Source organism: Pongo abelii, chromosome 15 (genome assembly GCF_028885655.2).
Source record: "Pongo abelii isolate AG06213 chromosome 15, NHGRI_mPonAbe1-v2.0_pri, whole genome shotgun sequence".
Classification (NCBI taxonomy): domain Eukaryota; kingdom Metazoa; phylum Chordata; class Mammalia; order Primates; family Hominidae; genus Pongo; species Pongo abelii.
In genome coordinates this window covers 23646529-23669459 of record NC_072000.2, presented here as the reverse complement: position 1 = coordinate 23669459, position 22931 = coordinate 23646529, and the positions used below count along the sequence as shown (strand labels likewise).

The 22931-nt window shown below is 30.4% G+C and overlaps 1 protein-coding gene across 1 annotated transcript; it reads right to left on the bottom strand.

Moving 5' to 3' along the window:
- Positions 1–951: 951 nt before the first annotated feature.
- Positions 952–5992, bottom strand: LOC134759948 (olfactory receptor 11H4). The gene is made up of 2 exons (XM_063715310.1): positions 5947–5992; positions 952–2480 (listed from the first exon to the last, which is right to left on the bottom strand). Exon 2 carries the CDS (start codon positions 2467–2469, stop codon positions 1525–1527), a length of 945 nt encoding a protein of 314 aa, XP_063571380.1. The 5' UTR covers positions 2470–2480; positions 5947–5992; the 3' UTR covers positions 952–1524.
- Between the last annotated feature and the right edge of the window lie 16939 nt (positions 5993–22931).

Below are 22931 nucleotides of genomic sequence, written 5' to 3'. Positions count from 1 at the left end.
ACAAATATGTATAAGATATATAATTATAGATAAATTTATATAAAATATATATCCATCCCAACTGGTTTTTAAATAAGCCATCTTTAAGTACATAGGTTTCCATGAGGATTGCAAAATATCTAAGAGATAACCAGAAAAGCATCCGTAGTCAGGTTTGAAAGACAGGAGGGAGAAGAGAACAACGTGTACTCAGAGCCTCCTATATGTGTCTTTCTGTGCTATGGCTCTTACAGAAATGATCAGATTTAATTCTTACGATATTGTTACAAGGCATGAATTATACCCATTTGATAAAATAAGAACTTAAGAATTTAAGTGTTAAATATCTTTCTCAAGTTGCTTGGCAGAAGATGAGGTGAGGCTCTCCAGGTTGAAAGAACAGCCTAGGCTGGGCACGGTGGCTCATGCCTGTAACCACAGCACTTTGGGAGGCCGAGGTGGGTGGATCACCTGAGGTCAGAAATTCAAGACCACCCAGGCCAGCTTGGTGAAACAGAGTCTCTACTAAAAATGCAAAAATTATCCAGGCATGGTGGGTCACGCCTGTAATCCCAGCACTCTGGGAGGCTGAAGTGGGTGGATCATGAGGTCAAGCGATCGAGACTATCCTGGCCAACATGGTGAAACCCCATCTCTCCTAAAAATACAAAAATTAGCTGGGCGTGGTGGCATGCACCTGTAGTCCCAGCTACTTGGGAGGCTGAGTCAGGAGAATCGCTTGAACCCAGGAGGCGGAGGTTGCGGTGAGCCGAGATTGCGCCACTGTACTCCAGCCTGGTGACGGAGTGAGACTTTGTCTCAAAAAAAAAAAAAAAGAATAGCCTAAGAAAATGTGAAAAGATAGAATGGAATAAATAAAGTAATTGGCCAGACTAGAGCTGAGGGCTCATGTTGCAAAGAAATGGAAAACAAATGAAATAGACTTAGTGGGGATGTATTACGAAGGGTGTTGAGTGCCAGACAGAGGGATGTAGATGTATTGACTCTGAGGAGCAGAGAGGAAAATTGGTGAATATGGGAGTGAAGATGGACATCTTCTGAATTGCTTGAATTTGTTACAACAATCACATGTTATTGTTGTAAGTAAAAAAATTAGATAGAGATATTTAAAAAACATGTTTGAGGCCTTACTGTTTGCTGGGTATTGTGCTACTATTGATTCCCATCAGACAAAGACTTCTAGGAACATACCTGTAGTTGAACAAAGTTGAATTTATTGTCTTGCTGTAATGAGGAAGAAGATATACAATGATGAACCATGGGGCATGTCAGGAGGGCATCTCATGTAGAAATTCCATTTTATCATTCTAATAAAGACAGGCTTTGAAAACTCTTAAGTGGATGTTGATGACCAGTTAACTAAGGTTTAGAGTCAGTGTTGAAAACGTATTTAAGCTGGGCACACTTCCAGGTAAAATATACAACCTCTAACTACTCAGACTGAGGACTGAAAGACTGCTAAAGAACTGACAACATCTCGACCTTTTTCTTCATTAGAACTTGTAAGTATGGCACATCTTTGGTTCACAAATTTTGACGAATTCTCATTCCAAACAGGACATTTCTCAGAGCGAGTTTCATGTCCTTATTACGAAGACTATAGATCAGAGGATTAAAAAGAGGAGTCATTACTGAATATACCAGTGTGAGGATCTTCTGCAATAAAGTTGAGATGCCATATGTAGGACTTACGTACATTACCATGACTGTCCCATAGAAAAGAGATACCACAACCAAATGAGAACCACAGGTAGAGAAGGCTTTTCTCCGACCAGCTGCAGAAGGGACCTGAAAAACAGCTGTTAGTAACAGGATATAGGATCGAAGAATGTACATACTAGTGAAAAAGAGGACAAGGGAGCTCTGAGTATAGAAAATACATTCAGTTATGGGAGCTGGGGCACAGGATAGAGCCATCAATGGGTCTGTGTCACACAGGAAGTGATCAATGATATTAGGACCACAGAAGGGGAGTTGGGAGATGAAGAAAATGGGAATTGGGTATCCAAGGAATCCAATAAGCCAACAGAAAGACACCAGCTTACCACAGAACCTTCCAGTCATGATGGCAGTGTACTGCAGTGGGTGGCAGATGGCCAGGTATCGATCATAAGCCATTACTGCCAGAAAGAGACATTCAGTTGTTCCCAGTGAAAAGAAGAAATAGAACTGGAGGAAGCACCCAGAAAATGAGATGGCCTTGGTCTTGGAGAGAATGTTGGCTAGCATGTTAGGAACAGTGGAGGACACATACCAGATCTCAAGGAAGGCAAAGTTTCCCAGCAGAAAGTACATGGGGGTGTGTAGTTGTGGGTTGCATCTCACTGCATAGATGATGGCTCCATTTCCCAGCAAGGTCAAGACATAAATCACCAAAAACAATGAGAAGAGGAAAATCTGAATCTTCCAGCAACCAGGGAATCCCAGGAGAATAAACTCTGTCGCGATGTGTGTTGCTGACCTGTTCATGGGTCTTAAGTCTACGAAGAAGAAAGACATGAGTGTAATCCAAGTCTTTTGGAGTGTAATCCAATTGCTTGCTACATATCTCAAGGATTTTATCGAGAAGAGAACTTGAGGTATACAGGAAAATACATGAGATAATCTGAGACCAGGTGGGAATATGTCCAACCAGATTTTGAATTGATTTTGGTTCTCTGTGTTATTTTGCTAGAATCCAATGCAATCCAATGCAGCTAGAATTTTCTACACTGTAGGGAAAAGAAAGAGAGATCAGACTGTCACTGTGTCTATGTAGAAAGGGAAGACATAAGAGACTCCATTTTGAAAAAGACCTGTACTTTAAACAATTGCTTTGCTGAGATGTTAATTTGTAGCTTTGCCCCAGCCACTTTGCCCCAGCCACTTTGACCCAACCTGGAGCTCACAAAAACATGTGTTGTATAAAATCCAGGTTTAAGGGATCTAGGGTTGTGAAGGACGTGCCTTGTTAACAAAATGTTTTCAGGCAGTATACTTGGTAAAAGTCATCGCCATTCTCTAGTCTCAATAAACCAGGGGCACAATGCACTGTGGAAAGCCGCAGGGACCTCTGCCCTTGAAAGCGGGGTATTGTCCAAGGTTTCTCCCCATGTGATAGTCTGAAATATGGCCTCGTGGGATGAGAAAGACCTGACCATCCCCCAGCCAGACACCCGTAAAGGGTCTGTGCTGCGGTGGATTAGTAAAAGAGGAAAGCCTCTTGCAGTTGAGATAGAGGAAGGCCACTGTCTCCTGCTTGCCCCTGGGAACTGAATATCTCTGTATAAAACCCGATTGTACATTTGTTCAATCCTGAGATAGGAGAAGAACTGCCCTATGGTGGGAGGCGAGACATGTTTGCAGTAATGCTGCCTTGTTATTCTTTACTCCGCTGAGATGTTTGGATGGAGAGAAACATAAATCTGGCCTACGTGCACATCCAGGCATAGTACCTTCCCTTGAACTTAATTATGACATAGATTCTTTTGCTCACATGTTTTTTGCTGACGTTCTCCTTATTATTACCCTGCTCTCCTACTACATTCCTTTTTGCTGAAATAATGAAAATAATAATCAATAAAAACTGAGGGAACTCAGAGGCCGGTGCCGGTGCAGGTCCTTGGTGTGCTGAGTGCCGGTCCCCTGGGCTCACTGTTGTTTCTCTATACTTTGTCTCTGTGTCTTATTTCTTTTCTCTCATCCCACCTGACTAGAAATACCCACAGGTGTGGAGGGGCAGGCCACCCCTCTAGACACTAGTGGCAGAACCAGACATATGTATTTTCTTTCTTTTCCTTGGATGCTTGAGAAGACCTTTTCAGCTTTTGATTTGTTTTTCTAATGTTGATTATGGGTTTTCTAGCACAAGTTCATCAATTTTCTCTTATTTAGCACAAGTTGTTAGAAAAGACATTTTGAGGATAACTGATATAAAATTGGGTTGGATGTTTGAACAAAACAAAATAGATTGACTGCTGCATGGAGATACAACTCCATGATAATATTTTAAAAACATCTGTAACGATCGGCAGTGTTTATTTTTATGTTTTTTACACATACTATACAAAAAGGAACTATCTTACTTTTTGTAATCAGATGCCATGTAGATGAAATAAAGAAAATTATGTTTTCAATACAAAAATTTAGTTTATTTAGTGAGCTTTTTCGGTGGTGAAAACAAAGGGATTTTCTAAAAGAATCTGAGATGAAATGGGGCTTCGTCTGCAATCCTATGTATTAGAATTTTGTTTACTGAAAGGAAGGTAAGGACCTTTTCAAATATTTGACTAGGTATGTACTTTTCAGTAGCAACAAGTTTATGTATTTAAGAATTAAATAAAATATATAAATGTGTTTAAACAACAGTAATCTTATACTTGATTAATACTTAAAATGTGCTGATTAAGTCTTAAAACGGTGGTAGTTTTGGCTGGGCATAATGTCTTATGCCTATAATTCCAGCAATTTGAGAGGCCAAAGTGGGCAGATCGCTGAAGTCAGGAGTTTGAGACCAGCTTGGCCAACATGGTGAAAACCCTTCTCTGCTAAAAATACAAAAATTAGCTGGGTGTAGTGGTGCATGCCTGTAATCCCAGCTACTTGGGAGGCCAAGCAGAAGAATTGCTTGAACTCAGGAGGTGAAGGTTGCAGTGAGCTGAGATCGCACCATTGCACTCCAATCTGGGTGACAGAGCGAGACTCCACCTCAAAAAAAAAAAAAAAAAAAAAGGTAGTTTCAATATTGGGTTTCTTGTTAAGTTTAGATCTCTTGTCTTGTTTATTGCAGGTCACCAGTCATAACTTTGTCAGAAATGTAAAAGAAAAATGTGAAAGGCAACAAAGAACACAGAAGTTGAAGGAAGGATCAGGTATTCTTGGGAACGAAGATTTGAATTTCAACATCACTGGTTCTTTGGTAGTTTTTAAGGACGCATAAAAGGGGAAATTTGGAGCATCTGAGTTCTAAAGTTGTCCAGCTTTCCAATCAATGCTGAATTTAAAAGACATTTGTTTACCATCTTCCTTGAATGAGGTGCTCAATAGGTGATTTCCGGATTGTTGTTTACGAAGCATAAATACATCCCTTTCTCTGCTATACACAGGTCAGAGAACAAGTCCAGGCTCAGGCTTAAATTGGGAGCCAGAATTGTGAGATCTGAGCCTCCCGCCCCTTGTTCTGAATGCCTGCTTGATGAGAATAACAGTTTAGGACATTCTCCATCATACACTGACAACTTTACACTACACTTCGTCTTCTCTACTACCCTACTCTGTAAGTGCTTTATTAGCAGCAACATTGTTTTTTCTGAAGCCTTTGGAGAAGTGTAGATAAGTAATGGAATGATCAAAAGCTGGGGAGCTTAATAGAAAGACCCGAGTAATCAATTTCAGAGTTTTCGCATTGACGGAATAAACTTTCCACAAAGTTCTATATAACACCACCCTCCAAAGTCTCCAAAATGCTGTCTGGGAATAGTTAGGTAATTAGAATAGAATCTTCATTATTTTATGCCACAAACATACTGTTTCTCCTGTTTTTTGAGATATATCATTATTTGAGCTACAATCCTAGGAGACCAGCTCTTTCGTTTTCTTTCTTTTTTTTGAGACGGTCTCGCTCTGTTGCCCAAGCTGGAGTGCGGTGGCGCGATCTCGGCTCACTGCAAGCTCCACCTCCCGGGTTCATGCCATTCTCCTGCCTCAGCCTCCTGAGTAGCTGGGACTAGAGGCGCCCGCCACCACCCCGGCTAAGTTTTTGTATTTTTAGTAGAGACGGGGTTTCACCGTGTTGGCCAGGATGGTCTCGATCTCCTGACCTCGTGATCCGACTGCCTCGGCCTCCCAAAGTGGTGGGATTACAGGCATGTGCCACCGCGCCCGGCCGAAACCAGCTCTTTCATGTACTGTACTCCTTTCCAGTACTAGAAACTACCAACCAACCAATCAACCCACCAGTCCACCCACCGGAAGTGTGATAGCTTGATTTAATAGCCTTCTGTTGAATGCCCCTCACTTAGTATATTGTCTTCCCAGGTGTCCTGAGAGAAGGAACATACCACCTGATTACTCCTGGAAAGTAAGATTGTTTTCAGAAAGATGGTTGTTAAAAACCATAAAATTATAGAAGAAATGGTATAATGATCTAACTTCATTTTACAAATGAGGCTCAGAGAGGGGCACGACTTTTTACCCAATGAATATGTGTTGTGGATTCACATATGGAACTTTTATACTATACTATTATACTGCCTCCTTTGAGTCTTTGCACAGAAACAGTGCCTAATCAGATTTATAAAGTCAAAGAGACTCTGTAGTATATCATAGCAGTGGTTTCTTACCTACAATCATGGCTTTTCTGGCTCAGTTAGGAGACAGCGGTGCGCACGGCAGAATTGAGCATAACCTCAGCATCAAGCATCTCGTCTTCATTGGCTCTGTTGAGGAAAACGCCAGGTGAGGGGATTATATGTGCTTTATTGCCCTGCCTTCATTCCTGGAGACTCCAGAGGCTTTTCTCAGAATTTGCTGAGAGGTTTAACATGCGAATCCGTGTTAAATCTATGTTTTCTCTCAGGGATTACTGTAAAGCCCTGTGTTTCTCCCCATATGGTCTCAGTGGCATCCCCAAGTTTCCCTGGAGTGTGTTCTCTTTCCAACACTTGGGGCTCACCTAGAATTTAGTATATTAGCTTGTGAGTATATATATATTATATATGTATAATATATATTATATATATTATATGTATAATATATATTATATATTATATGTATTATATATTTTATATATTATATGTATTATATATTATATATTATATATGTATTATATATCTTATATATGTATAATATATATAATATATATTATACGTATAATATATATTATATATAATATACGTATAATATATATTATACATGTATAATATAATATATAATATATAATAAATGTAATATATGTTATATATATTATGTATGTATAATATATATTATATATAATATATGTATAATATATATTATATATAATATCTGTATAATATATATTATATATAATATCTGTATAATATATATTATATATTATATATGTATAATATATATTATATATTATATATGTATAATATATATTATATATTATATATGTATAATATATGTAATATATTATATATGTATAATATATGTAATATATTATATATGTATAATATATGTAATATATTATATATGTATAATATATGTAATATATTATATATGTATAATATATGTAATATATTATATATGTATAATATATGTAATATATTATATATGTATAATATATGTAATATATTATGTATAATATATGTAATATATTATATATAAATATATATTTGTATAATATACATATATATATTTGTATAATATACATATTATATATATTTGTATAATATACATATTATATATATTTGTATAATATACATATTATATATTTGCATAATATACATATATATATTTGCATAATATACATATTATATATTTTTGTATATATACATATTATATATATTTTTGTATAATATACATATATATTTTTATAATATACATATTATATATATTTTTTATAATATACATATTATATATATTTTTTATAATATACATATTATATATATTTTTGTATAATATACATATTATATAATTTTGTATAATATACATATATATTTATAATATACACATTATATATTTATAATATACACATTATATTTATAATCTACACATTATATTTATAATATACATATTATATATTTATACATATTATATATTATATAATATATACTATATACTATACAATATAATATACATTATATTATTAATATTTCAATATTAATAATATATTATTATATTAATATATTATTTATCATTTATAATATTATTTATAATATAATTAATATAATATTAATTATATATAATCACAATATAATTATACATAATTAATTATATATAATCATAATATAATTATAATATAATTATATATAAGTAATTATATAATTGTAATATAGTATAACTAATATAATTTGTATTATTTATATTATAATTAATTAATTATAATTCATATATTAATTAATTAATATAATATATAATATATATTATATTATATAAAATATGTATAATAATATATAATATGTATATAATATATACTATATGTATATTATATATAAATATGTACTATGTATATAATATATACTATATGTATATAATATATACAATATGTATATAATATATACTATATGTATATTATATATAAATATATACTATGTATATTATATATAATCTGTATATAATATGTATATAATATGTATATGATATATAAATATATAATATGTATATAATATAAAGATATCTTTACATATCATACGTATATGATATGTAAAGATATCTTTACATATCATACGTATATGATATGTAAAGATATCTTTACATATCATACGTATATGATATGTAAAGATATCTTTACATATCATACGTATATGATATGTAAAGATATCTTTACATATCATACGTATATGATATGTAAAGATATCTTTACATATCATACGTATATGATATGTAAAGATATCTTTACATATCATACGTATATGATATGTAAAGATATCTTTACATATCATACGTATATGATATGTAAAGATATCTTTACATATCATACGTATATGATATGTAAAGATATCTTTACATATCATACGTATATGATATGTAAAGATATCTTTACATATCATACGTATATGATATGTAAAGATATCTTTACATATCATACGTATATGATATGTAAAGATATCCTTACATATCATACGTATATGATATGTAAAGATATCCTTACATATCATACGTATATGATATGTAAAGATATCCTTACATATCATACGTATATGATATGTAAAGATATCCTTACATATCATACGTATATGATATGTAAAGATATCCTTACATATCATACGTATATGATATGTAAAGATATCCTTACATATCATACGTATATGATATGTAAAGATATCCTTACATATCATACGTATATGATATGTAAAGATATCCTTACATATCATACGTATATGATATGTAAAGATATCCTTACATATCATACGTATATGATATGTAAAGATATCCTTACATATCATACGTATATGATATGTAAAGATATCCTTACATATCATACGTATATGATATGTAAAGATATCCTTACATATCATACGTATATGATATGTAAAGATATCCTTACATATCATACGTATATGATATGTAAAGATATCCTTACATATCATACGTATATGATATGTAAAGATATCCTTACATATCATACGTATATGATATGTAAAGATATCCTTACATATCATACGTATATGATATGTAAAGATATCCTTACATATCATACGTATATGATATGTAAAGATATCCTTACATATCATACGTATATGATATGTAAAGATATCCTTACATATCATACGTATATGATATGTAAAGATATCCTTACATATCATACGTATATGATATGTAAAGATATCCTTACATATCATACGTATATGATATGTAAAGATATCCTTACATATCATACGTATATGATATGTAAAGATATCCTTACATATCATACGTATATGATATGTAAAGATATCCTTACATATCATACGTATATGATATGTAAAGATATCCTTACATATCATACGTATATGATATGTAAAGATATCCTTACATATCATACGTATATGATATGTAAAGATATCCTTACATATCATACGTATATGATATGTAAAGATATCCTTACATATCATACGTATATGATATGTAAAGATATCCTTACATATCATACGTATATGATATGTAAAGATATCCTTACATATCATACGTATATGATATGTAAAGATATCCTTACATATCATACGTATATGATATGTAAAGATATCCTTACATATCATACGTATATGATATGTAAAGATATCCTTACATATCATACGTATATGATATGTAAAGATATCCTTACATATCATACGTATATGATATGTAAAGATATCCTTACATATCATACGTATATGATATGTAAAGATATCCTTACATATCATACGTATATGATATGTAAAGATATCCTTACATATCATACGTATATGATATGTAAAGATATCCTTACATATCATACGTATATGATATGTAAAGATATCCTTACATATCATACGTATATGATATGTAAAGATATCCTTACATATCATACGTATATGATATGTAAAGATATCCTTACATATCATACGTATATGATATGTAAAGATATCCTTACATATCATACGTATATGATATGTAAAGATATCCTTACATATCATACGTATATGATATGTAAAGATATCCTTACATATCATACGTATATGATATGTAAAGATATCCTTACATATCATACGTATATGATATGTAAAGATATCCTTACATATCATACGTATATGATATGTAAAGATATCCTTACATATCATACGTATATGATATGTAAAGATATCCTTACATATCATACGTATATGATATGTAAAGATATCCTTACATATCATACGTATATGATATGTAAAGATATCCTTACATATCATACGTATATGATATGTAAAGATATCCTTACATATCATACGTATATGATATGTAAAGATATCCTTACATATCATACGTATATGATATGTAAAGATATCCTTACATATCATACGTATATGATATGTAAAGATATCCTTACATATCATACGTATATGATATGTAAAGATATCCTTACATATCATACGTATATGATATGTAAAGATATCCTTACATATCATACGTATATGATATGTAAAGATATCCTTACATATCATACGTATATGATATGTAAAGATATCCTTACATATCATACGTATATGATATGTAAAGATATCCTTACATATCATACGTATATGATATGTAAAGATATCCTTACATATCATACGTATATGATATGTAAAGATATCCTTACATATCATACGTATATGATATGTAAAGATATCCTTACTTATCATACGTATATGATATGTAAAGATATCCTTACTTATCATACGTATATGATATGTAAAGATATCCTTACTTATCATACGTATATGATATGTAAAGATATCCTTACTTATCATACGTATATGATATGTAAAGATATCCTTACTTATCATACGTATATGATATGTAAAGATATCCTTACATATCATACGTATATGATATGTAAAGATATCCTTACATATCATACGTATATGATATGTAAAGATATCCTTACTTATCATACGTATATGATATGTAAAGATATCCTTACTTATCATACGTATATGATATGTAAAGATATCCTTACTTATCATACGTATATGATATGTAAAGATATCCTTACTTATCATACGTATATGATATGTAAAGATATCCTTACTTATCATACGTATATGATATGTAAAGATATCCTTACTTATCATACGTATATGATATGTAAAGATATCCTTACTTATCATACGTATATGATATGTAAAGATATCCTTACTTATCATACGTATATGATATGTAAAGATATCCTTACTTATCATACGTATATGATATGTAAAGATATCCTTACTTATCATACGTATATGATATGTAAAGATATCCTTACTTATCATACGTATATGATATGTAAAGATATCCTTACTTATCATACGTATATGATATGTAAAGATATCCTTACTTATCATACGTATATGATATGTAAAGATATCCTTACTTATCATACGTATATGATATGTAAAGATATCCTTACTTATCATACGTATATGATATGTAAAGATATCCTTACTTATCATACGTATATGATATGTAAAGATATCCTTACTTATCATACGTATATGATATGTAAAGATATCCTTACTTATCATACGTATATGATATGTAAAGATATCCTTACTTATCATACGTATATGATATGTAAAGATATCCTTACTTATCATACGTATATGATATGTAAAGATATCCTTACTTATCATACGTATATGATATGTAAAGATATCCTTACTTATCATACGTATATGATATGTAAAGATATCCTTACTTATCATACGTATATGATATGTAAAGATATCCTTACTTATCATACGTATATGATATGTAAAGATATCCTTACTTATCATACGTATATGATATGTAAAGATATCCTTACTTATCATACGTATATGATATGTAAAGATATCCTTACTTATCATACGTATATGATATGTAAAGATATCCTTACTTATCATACGTATATGATATGTAAAGATATCCTTACTTATCATACGTATATGATATGTAAAGATATCCTTACTTATCATACGTATATGATATGTAAAGATATCCTTACTTATCATACGTATATGATATGTAAAGATATCCTTACTTATCATACGTATATGATATGTAAAGATATCCTTACTTATCATACGTATATGATATGTAAAGATATCCTTACTTATCATACGTATATGATATGTAAAGATATCCTTACTTATCATACGTATATGATATGTAAAGATATCCTTACTTATCATACGTATATGATATGTAAAGATATCCTTACTTATCATACGTATATGATATGTAAAGATATCCTTACTTATCATACGTATATGATATGTAAAGATATCCTTACTTATCATACGTATATGATATGTAAAGATATCCTTACTTATCATACGTATATGATATGTAAAGATATCCTTACTTATCATACGTATATGATATGTAAAGATATCCTTACTTATCATACGTATATGATATGTAAAGATATCCTTACTTATCATACGTATATGATATGTAAAGATATCCTTACTTATCATACGTATATGATATGTAAAGATATCCTTACTTATCATACGTATATGATATGTAAAGATATCCTTACTTATCATACGTATATGATATGTAAAGATATCCTTACTTATCATACGTATATGATATGTAAAGATATCCTTACTTATCATACGTATATGATATGTAAAGATATCCTTACTTATCATACGTATATGATATGTAAAGATATCCTTACTTATCATACGTATATGATATGTAAAGATATCCTTACTTATCATACGTATATGATATGTAAAGATATCCTTACTTATCATACGTATATGATATGTAAAGATATCCTTACTTATCATACGTATATGATATGTAAAGATATCCTTACTTATCATACGTATATGATATGTAAAGATATCCTTACTTATCATACGTATATGATATGTAAAGATATCCTTACTTATCATACGTATATGATATGTAAAGATATCCTTACTTATCATACGTATATGATATGTAAAGATATCCTTACTTATCATACGTATATGATATGTAAAGATATCCTTACTTATCATACGTATATGATATGTAAAGATATCCTTACTTATCATACGTATATGATATGTAAAGATATCCTTACTTATCATACGTATATGATATGTAAAGATATCCTTACTTATCATACGTATATGATATGTAAAGATATCCTTACTTATCATACGTATATGATATGTAAAGATATCCTTACTTATCATACGTATATGATATGTAAAGATATCCTTACTTATCATACGTATATGATATGTAAAGATATCCTTACTTATCATACGTATATGATATGTAAAGATATCCTTACTTATCATACGTATATGATATGTAAAGATATCCTTATTTATCATACGTATATGATATGTAAAGATATATTTATCATACGTATATGATATATAAAGATATATTTATCATACGTATATGATATATAAAGATATATTTATCATACGTATATGATATATAAAGATATATTTATCATACGTATATGATATATAAAGGTATATTTATAATACGTATATGATATATAAAGGTATATTTATAATACGTATATGATATATAAAGGTATATTTATAATACGTATATGATATATAAAGGTATATTTATAATACGTATATGATATATAAAGGTATATTTACATATGTATATGATATATAAAGGTATATTTACATATGTATATGATATATAAAGGTATATTTACATATAATATGTATATAATATATAAAGGTATATTTACATATAATATGTATATAATATATAAAGGTATATTTATATTTAATATGTATATAATATATAAAGGTATATTTATATTTAATATGTATATAATATATAAAGGTATATTTATATTTAATATGTATATAATATATAAAGGTATATTTATATTTAATATGTATATAATATATAAACGTATATTTATATTTAATATGTATATAATATATAAACGTATATTTATATTTAATATGTATATAATATATAAAGATATATTTATAAATATGTATATAATATATAAAGATATATTTATAAATATGTATATAATATATAAAGATATATTTATAAATATGTATATAATATATAAAGGTATATTTATATATAATATGTATATAATATATAAACGTATATTTATATTTAATATGTATATAATATATAAAGATATATTTATAAATATGTATATAATATATAAAGATATATTTATAAATATGTATATAATATATAAAGATATATTTATAAATATGTATATAATATATAAAGATATATTTATAAATATGTATATAATATATAAAGATATATTTATATATGTATATAATATATAAAGATATATTTATATATGTATATAATATATAAAGATATATTTATATATATGTATATAATATATAAAGATATATTTATATATGTATATAATATATAAAGATATATTTATATATGTATATAATATATAAAGATATATTTATGTATATGTATATAATATATAAAGATATATTTATGTATATGTATATAATATATAAAGATATATTATATATGTATATAATATATAAAGATATATTTATATATATGTATATAATATATAAAGATATATTTATATATAATATGTATATAATATATAAAGATATATATAAAATGTATATTATATATTCATATAGAATACGTGTATAATATATAAACATGTATTCATATAGAATACGTGTATAATATATAAACATGTATTCATATAGAATACGTGTATAATATATAAGTATGTATTCATATAGAATACGTGTATAATATATAAGTATGTATTCATATAGAATACGTGTATAATATATAAGTATGTATTCATATAGAATACGTGTAAATATATAAGTATTTATTCATATAGAATACGTGTATAATATATAAGTATGTATTCATATAGAATACGTGTATAGTATATAAGTATGTATTCATATAGAATACGTGTATAGTATATAAGTATGTATTCATATAGAATACGTGTATAATATATAAGTATGTATTCATATAGAATACGTGTATAATATATAAATATGTATTCATATAGAATACGTGTATAATATATATTTATATATAATACGTATATTATACATTTATATATATTTATATATAATATGTATATAAGATATATATTTATATATATTATATATATTTATATATAATATGTATATAAGATATATATTTATATATATTATATATATATAATATGTATATAAGATATATATTTATATATATTATATATATATAATATGTATATAAGATATATATTTATATATTTATATATAACATGTATATTATATATATTTATATATTATATACATATTATATATAATATGTATATAATATATATTTATATATTATATATATTTATATATAAATATGTATATAACATATATTATATATTATATATTTATATACAAATGTATAGTATATATTCATATATTATATATAATATGTATATTATATATTTATATATAATATGTATTTAATAGATATTTATATATAATATGTATATAATAGATATTTATATATAATATGTATATAATAGATATTTATATATAATATGTATATAATAGATATTTATATATAATATGTATATAATAGATATTTATATATAATATGTATATAATAGATATTTATATATAATATGTATATAATAGATATTTATATATATGTATATAATAGATATTTATATATAATATGTATATAATATACATTTATATATTTATATATGTATATTATATATTTATATATATTTATATATGTATATTATATAAAAATATATTTATATATAATATATAAAAATATATGTAATATATAATATAGAAATATATAATATATAAATATATATGTTATATATAATATATAAATATATATCATATAACATATATGATGTATATTTATATATAACATATATTATATATTCATATATAACATATAAACATATATATAATATATAATATATATAATTATTATTAATTCTAATATATTGGCTAGAATTAGGGCAGCAGAGGAGCTGGGGAATTACCAGACAAATTTCAGAAGGCTTCTATGGTAAAGAGATTGCATTCCTTTAAGGAATCATCCTCTGTGGGGATCAGAGAAATAAATGGTAGTTTTGCCTATGACTCTAATTCTGAAACTGAGATATATTGATGAACACATCTTTTCTGCGTAGCTTAAATGAAGTACTTTAACACAGAGAAACAGAAAACTGTATTCTATTGGTCAGTTAAAAATTAAATTCACTAAATTTTCTTGAAGTTTTTCACTGTAAAGACCACGTGGTTGGTATTGAGAAGGGGCTGTGTTGAGTGACCTTGATGATGTGTAATTAATGTGCAAGGAATTCCAAAATTGTTTATGTACAGAAGTCATGTAATCGACAAATGTAGTCAAATTGTCAGTTTCCACTCATTTCACTTTCTAACAGTGGACAATTTGAAACTAGTGCAAATTAGAAATAGATTTAGCTTTGGTGTTTTGAAAAATAATTAGCCTTTTGTTTTTCTCCTGAAAAATTGTGGTTTCTCCCTGGGCTCCTCTTAATCTACTTCTTCAAAGATGACTCCTAGGGAAAGATGACAATGATGAGCAAGGAGAAAATCTTCACTGATGGCTACTGGGGCAGCTTGTAAGTGAAATTGAGATTCAGTGACAATCTGTGCTAGGAGTTCTCAAATTTTAATGTGCATATGAATCACCTGGACGTCTTGTTAAATTGCAGCGTCTGATTCAGAAGCCTGGGACCTGAGAGTGATTTTCTGACCTGCTCTTAGGTAATGCTCACCTTGCTGGTTCACAGGCCACACTTTGTATCAATGGCCTAGGCCAGTCATTAGAAACACCTGGGGGGACTGTTTAACGCTTTCTTTGGCTAGAGTCACACAGTAAAAAAGAAAAAAAACCTCCTGATATCCAGGTATTATGGCAGACAAATTAAATAAAAATCTTTAGATTGAGCCCCTGCATCAGTATTTTCTTTACTTAGAGATATGATTTGGAGTTTTGTCCCCTCCAAATCTTATGCTGAAATATGTTTGAGGTGGGGCGTAGTGGGAGATGTTTGCGTCATGGGGGTGGATCCCTCATGAATGGCTTGGTGCCCTCCCTGCCGTAATGAGTAAGTTCTCACTCTATTAGTTCACGCTAGAGCTGATGATTTAAAAGAGCCTGGCACTTTCTCTCTTCTCTCTCTCTCACCACCATGTGACACACCTGCTGTCCTTTCACTTTCTGCTGTAAAAGCTTCCTCACAAGAAGCTGAATAGATGCTGGTGCCATGCTTGTATAGCCTGTGTAATCATGAGTCAAATAAAACCCCTTTTCTTTATAAATTACCCAGCCTCAGGTGCTTTTTTGGTTTGTGATAGGGTCTTGCTCTGCCGCCCAGGCTGAAATGGTACAATACTTGGCTCACTGCAGTCTCAACTTCCCAGGCTCAATTGATCTTCCCACTTCAGCTCTCAAGTAGCTGAGACTACAGGTGTGTGACACCATGCCTGGCTAATATTTTTAGTTTTTTGTAGAGACAGACTCTCACTATGTTGCCAAGGCTGATCTCAAACTCCTGGGCTCAAGTGATCCTCCTGCCTCAGCCAACCAAAGTATTGGGATTACAGAAATAAGCCACCACACCTGGCCTCAGGGTAGTTCTTTTATCAATTCTGGGAGTTTTCTGAAAGAGTCTTTAGTGTTTTCTAGGTAAACAATCATATTATCAGCAAACAGCGACAGTTTGACTTCTTCTTTCCTGATTTGGATGCCCTTTACTTTTTTCTCTTGTCTGATTGCTCTGGCTGAGACTTCCAGTACTATGTTGAAGAGGAGTGGTGAGAGTGGGCATTCTTATCTTGGTCCAGTTCTCAGAGGGAATGCTTTCAACTTTTCCCCACTCAGTATTATATTGGCTGTGGGTTTGTCATAGATGGATTTTATTATAATGAGGTATGTCCTCTGTATGTCCTCTGTATTCTGATTTTGCTGAGAGTTTTAATTATAAAGCAATGCTGGATTTTGTCAAATGCTTTTTCTGCATCTATTGAGATGATCATGTGATTTTTGTTTTTAATTCTGTTTATGTGATGTATCACTTTTATTGACTTGCGTATGTTAAACCATCCCTGCATCTCTAGTATGAAACCCACTTGATCATGGTGGATTATCTTTTTCATATGTTGCTGGATTTGGTTAGCTAGTATTTTGCTAAGGATTTTTGCATCTATGTTTATCAGGGATATTGGTCTGTAATTTGCTTTTTTAAAAATTTTCTTTCCTGGTTTTGGTATTAGGGTGATACTGGCTTCATAGAATGACACAGGGAGGATTCCCTCTTTATCTTGTGGAATGGTATCAATAGGATTGGTACCTGCTTTTCTTTGAATGCCTGGTAGAATTCAGCTGTGAGTCCCTCTGGTCCTGGACTTTCTTTTGTTGATAATTTTTTGTTACTGTTTAAATCTTGCCAATTGTTATTGGTCTGTTCAAGGTATCGAATTCTTCCTGATTTAAGCTGGGAGGGTTGTATCTTTCCAGGAATTTACCATCTCCTCTAGGTTTTCTAGTTTATGCACATAAAGGTGTTCATAGTAGCATTAAATGGTCTTCTGTATTTCTGCGATGTCAGTTGTAATATCTCCTGTTTCATTTCTAATTGAGCTTATTTGGATTTTCTCTCTTCTTTCCTTGGTTAATCTTGCTAATGGTGTATCATATTTTATTTATCTTTTCAAAGAAACAGCTTTTTGTTTCATTTATCTTCTATTTTTTTCCTGTTTCAAATTCATTTAGTTCTGCTCTAATCTTGGTTATTTCCTTTCTTCTGCTGGATTTGGGTTTGGTTTGTTCTTGTTTCTCTAGTTCCTTGAGGTTTGACCTTAGATTGTTTATGCTCTTTCAGACTTTTTGATGTAGGCATTTAGGGCTATGAGCTTTCCTCTTAGCATCACCTTTGCTGTATCCCAGATGTTTTGATAGGTTGTGTCACTATTGTTGTTCAGTTAGAAGAATTTTAAAATTTCCATCTTGATTTCATTTTGACCCAGTGATCACTCAGGAGCAGCTTATTTAATTTCCATTATTGGCATGGTTTTGAAGGTTCCTTTTGGTGTTGATTTCCAGTTTTATTTCACTGTGGTCTGAGAGAGTGCTTGATATAATTTCGGTTTTCTTAAATTTGCTGAGGCTTGTTCTGTGGCCTATCATATAGCCTATCTTGGAGAAAATTCGATGTGCTAATGAATAGAATGTATATTCTGCAATTGTTGGGTAGAATGTTCTGTTAATATCTGTTAGTTTCATTTGTTCCAGAGTATAGTTTAAATCTATTGTTTCTTTGTTGACTTTCTGTCTTGATGACCTGTCTAGTGCTGTCAGTGGAGTATGGATGTTCCCTGCTATTATTGTGTTGCTGTCTATCTCATTTCTTAGGTCTGTTAGTAAGTGTCTTATAAATTTGGGAACTCCAGTGTTAGGTGCATATATATTTAGGATTGTGATATTTTCGTGTTAGACAAGGCCTTTTATCATTATATAATGTTTCTCTTTGTCTTTTTTAACTGCTGTTGCTTTAAAGTTTGTTTTGTCTGATATAAGAATAGCTACTCATGCTCGCTTTTTGTGTTCATTTGCATGGAATGTCTTTTTCTACCTCTTTACCTTCAGTTTAGGTTAGTCTCTTGGAGGCAGCAAACAGTTGGTTGATGACTTCTTATCCATTCTGCAGTCTTTTAAGTGGAGCATTTACGTCATTGACATTCAACGTTAGTATTGAGATGTGAGATGCCATTCCATTCATCATGCTATTTGTTGCCTATACCTTGTTTTTTGTTGTTGTTTTCTAATTGTGTTTTCTTTCCATATACGTTGTGTTCTAAGATACATGTACAGAACTTGCAGGTTTGTTACATAGGGATACATGTGCCATGGTGGTTTGCTGTACCCATTAACCCATCATCTACATTATGTATTTCTCCTAATGCTATCTCTCCCTTAGCCCCCCACCCTCAACAGTCCCCAGTTTGTGATGTTATCTCCCTGTTTCCATGTGTTCTCATTGTTCAGCTCCCACTTATGACTGAGAACATGTGGTGTTTGGTTTTCTGTTCCTGTGTTAGTTTGCTGCGAATGATGTTTTTCAGCTTCATGTCCCTGTGAAGGACACGCAGTCATCCTCTTTTGGCTGCAAAGTATTCCATGAGGTGTATGTGCCACATTTTCTTTATCCAGTCTATCATTGATGGGCATTTGGGTTGGTTCCAATTCTTTGCTATTGTGAACAGTGCTACAATAAACATATGTGTGCATGTGTCTTTATAGTAGAATGATTTATAATCCTTTGGGTATATACCCAGTAATGGGATTGCTCGGTCAAATGGTATTTCTGGTTCTAGATCCTTGAGGAATTGCCACACTGTCTTCCACAATGGTTGAACTAATTTACACTTCCATCAACAGCATAAAAGCATTTCTATTTCTCCACATCCTCTCCAGCATCTGTTGTTTCCTGACCTTATAATGATCACCATTCTAACCAGCATGAGATGGTATCTCATTGTGGTTTTGATTTGCATGTCTCTTATGACCAGTGATGAAGAACTTTTTTCATATGTTTGTTGGCTCCATAAATGTCTTCTTTTGAGAAGTGTCTGTTCATATCCTTCACCCACTTTTTGATGAGGTTGTTTGTTTTTTTCCCTGTAAATTTGTTTAATTTTCTTGTAGATTCTGGATATTAGCTCTTTGTCAGACGGATAGATTGCAAAAATTTTCTCCCATTCCATAGGTTGCCTGTTCACTCTGATGATAGTTTCTTTTGCTGTGCAGAAGCTGTCTTGTTTAATTAGATCCCATTTGTCAATTGTGGCTTTTGTTGCCATTGCTTTTGGTGTTTTAGTCATGAACTCTTTGCCCATGCCTATGCCTGAATGGTATTGCCTAGGTTTTCTTCTAGGGTTTTTATAGTTTTAGATCTTATGTTTAAGTCTTTGATCCATCTTGAGTTAATTTTTGTATAAGGTGTAAGGAAGGGGTCCAGTTTCAGTTTTCTGCATATGGCTAGCCAGTTTTCCCAACACCATTTATTAAATAGGGAATCCTTTCCCCATTTCTTGTTTTTGTCAGATTTGTCAAAGATCAGATGGTTGTAGATGTGTGGCATTATTTCTGAGGGTTCTGTTCTGTTCCATTGGTCTATATATCTGTTTTGGTAGCAGTACCATGCTGTTTTGGTTACTGCAGGCTTTCAGTATAGTTTGAAATCAGGTACCATGATGCCTCCAGCTTTGTTCTCTTTGCTTAGGATTGTCTTGGATATACAGGCTTGTTTTTGGTTCCATATGAAATTTTAGTTAGGTTTTTCTAATTCTGTGAAGAAAGTCAATGGTAGCTTGATGGGGATAGCATTGAATCTATAAATTACTGTGGGCAGTATGGCCTTTTTTTACAATATTGACTCTTCCTATCCATAAGCATGGAATGTTTTTCCATTTGTTTGTGTCCTCTCTTATTTCCTTGAGCAGTGATTTGTAGTTCTCCTGGAAGAGGTCCTTCACATCCTTTGTAAGTTGGATTCCTAGGTATTTTATTTTCTTTATAGCAATTGTGAATGGCTGTTCACTCATGATTTGGCTCTCTGTTTGTCTATTATTGGTGTATAGGAATTCTCGTGATTTTTGCACATTGAGTTTTGTATTCCGAGACTTTGCTGAAGTTGCTCATCAGCTTAAGGAGATTTTGGGCTGAGATGATGGTGTTTTCTAAATATACAATCATATCATCTGCAAACAGAGACAATTTGACTTCCTGTCTCTTCCTACTTGAATTCTCTTTATTTCTTTCTCTTTCCTGATTTCCCTGGCCAGAACTTCCATTACTATGTTGAATAGGAGTGGTGAGAGAGGGCATCCTTGTCTTGTGTCAGTTTTCAAAGGGAATGCTTCCAGCTTTTGCCCATTTAGTATGATATGGCTTTGGGTTTGTCATAAATAGGTCTTATTATTTTGAGATTTGTTCTATCAATACCTAGTATATTGAGAGTTTTTGCACGAAGGGGTGTTGAATTTTATTGAAGGCCTTCTCTGCATCTTGAAATAATCATGTGGTTTTTATTGTTGGTTTTGTTTATGTGATGGATTACATTAATTGATTTGCATATGTTGAGCCTTGCATCCCAGGGATGAAGCTGACTTGATCATGGAGGATAAACTTTTTGATTTGCTGCTGGATTTGGTTTGCCGGTATTTTATTGAGGATTTTTGCATTGATGTTCATCAGGGATATATGCCTGAAATTTTCTTTTTTTGTTTTGTCTCTGCCAGGTTTTGGAATTAGGATGATGCTGGCCTCATAAAATGAATTAGGGAGGAGTCCCTGTTTTTCTATTGTTTGGAATAGTTTCAGAAGGAATGGTACCTTCTCCTCTTTGTATCTCTGGTAGAATTTGGCTGTGAATCTGTCTGGTCCTGGGCTGAAAAATGAAGCATTCACTTGATTGCTGTACATCTTTGACTATTTTCTAGAGTTCTGATAAAGCTGATTTGGACAGTTTTTGACATTTTTCTCCATGTTTCTGTACAGGAATGTGTCTTTGGAATTTCCTACTATACCATTTTCAGTTATATACACACATAAGTGGTAAAAATAAAGAAAAGCAAGTG

Coding starts and splice junctions, on each gene's coding strand:
- LOC134759948 (XM_063715310.1), bottom strand. CDS start 2,469: ATGAACAGGTCAGCAACACACATCGCGACAGAGTTTATTCTCCTGGGA.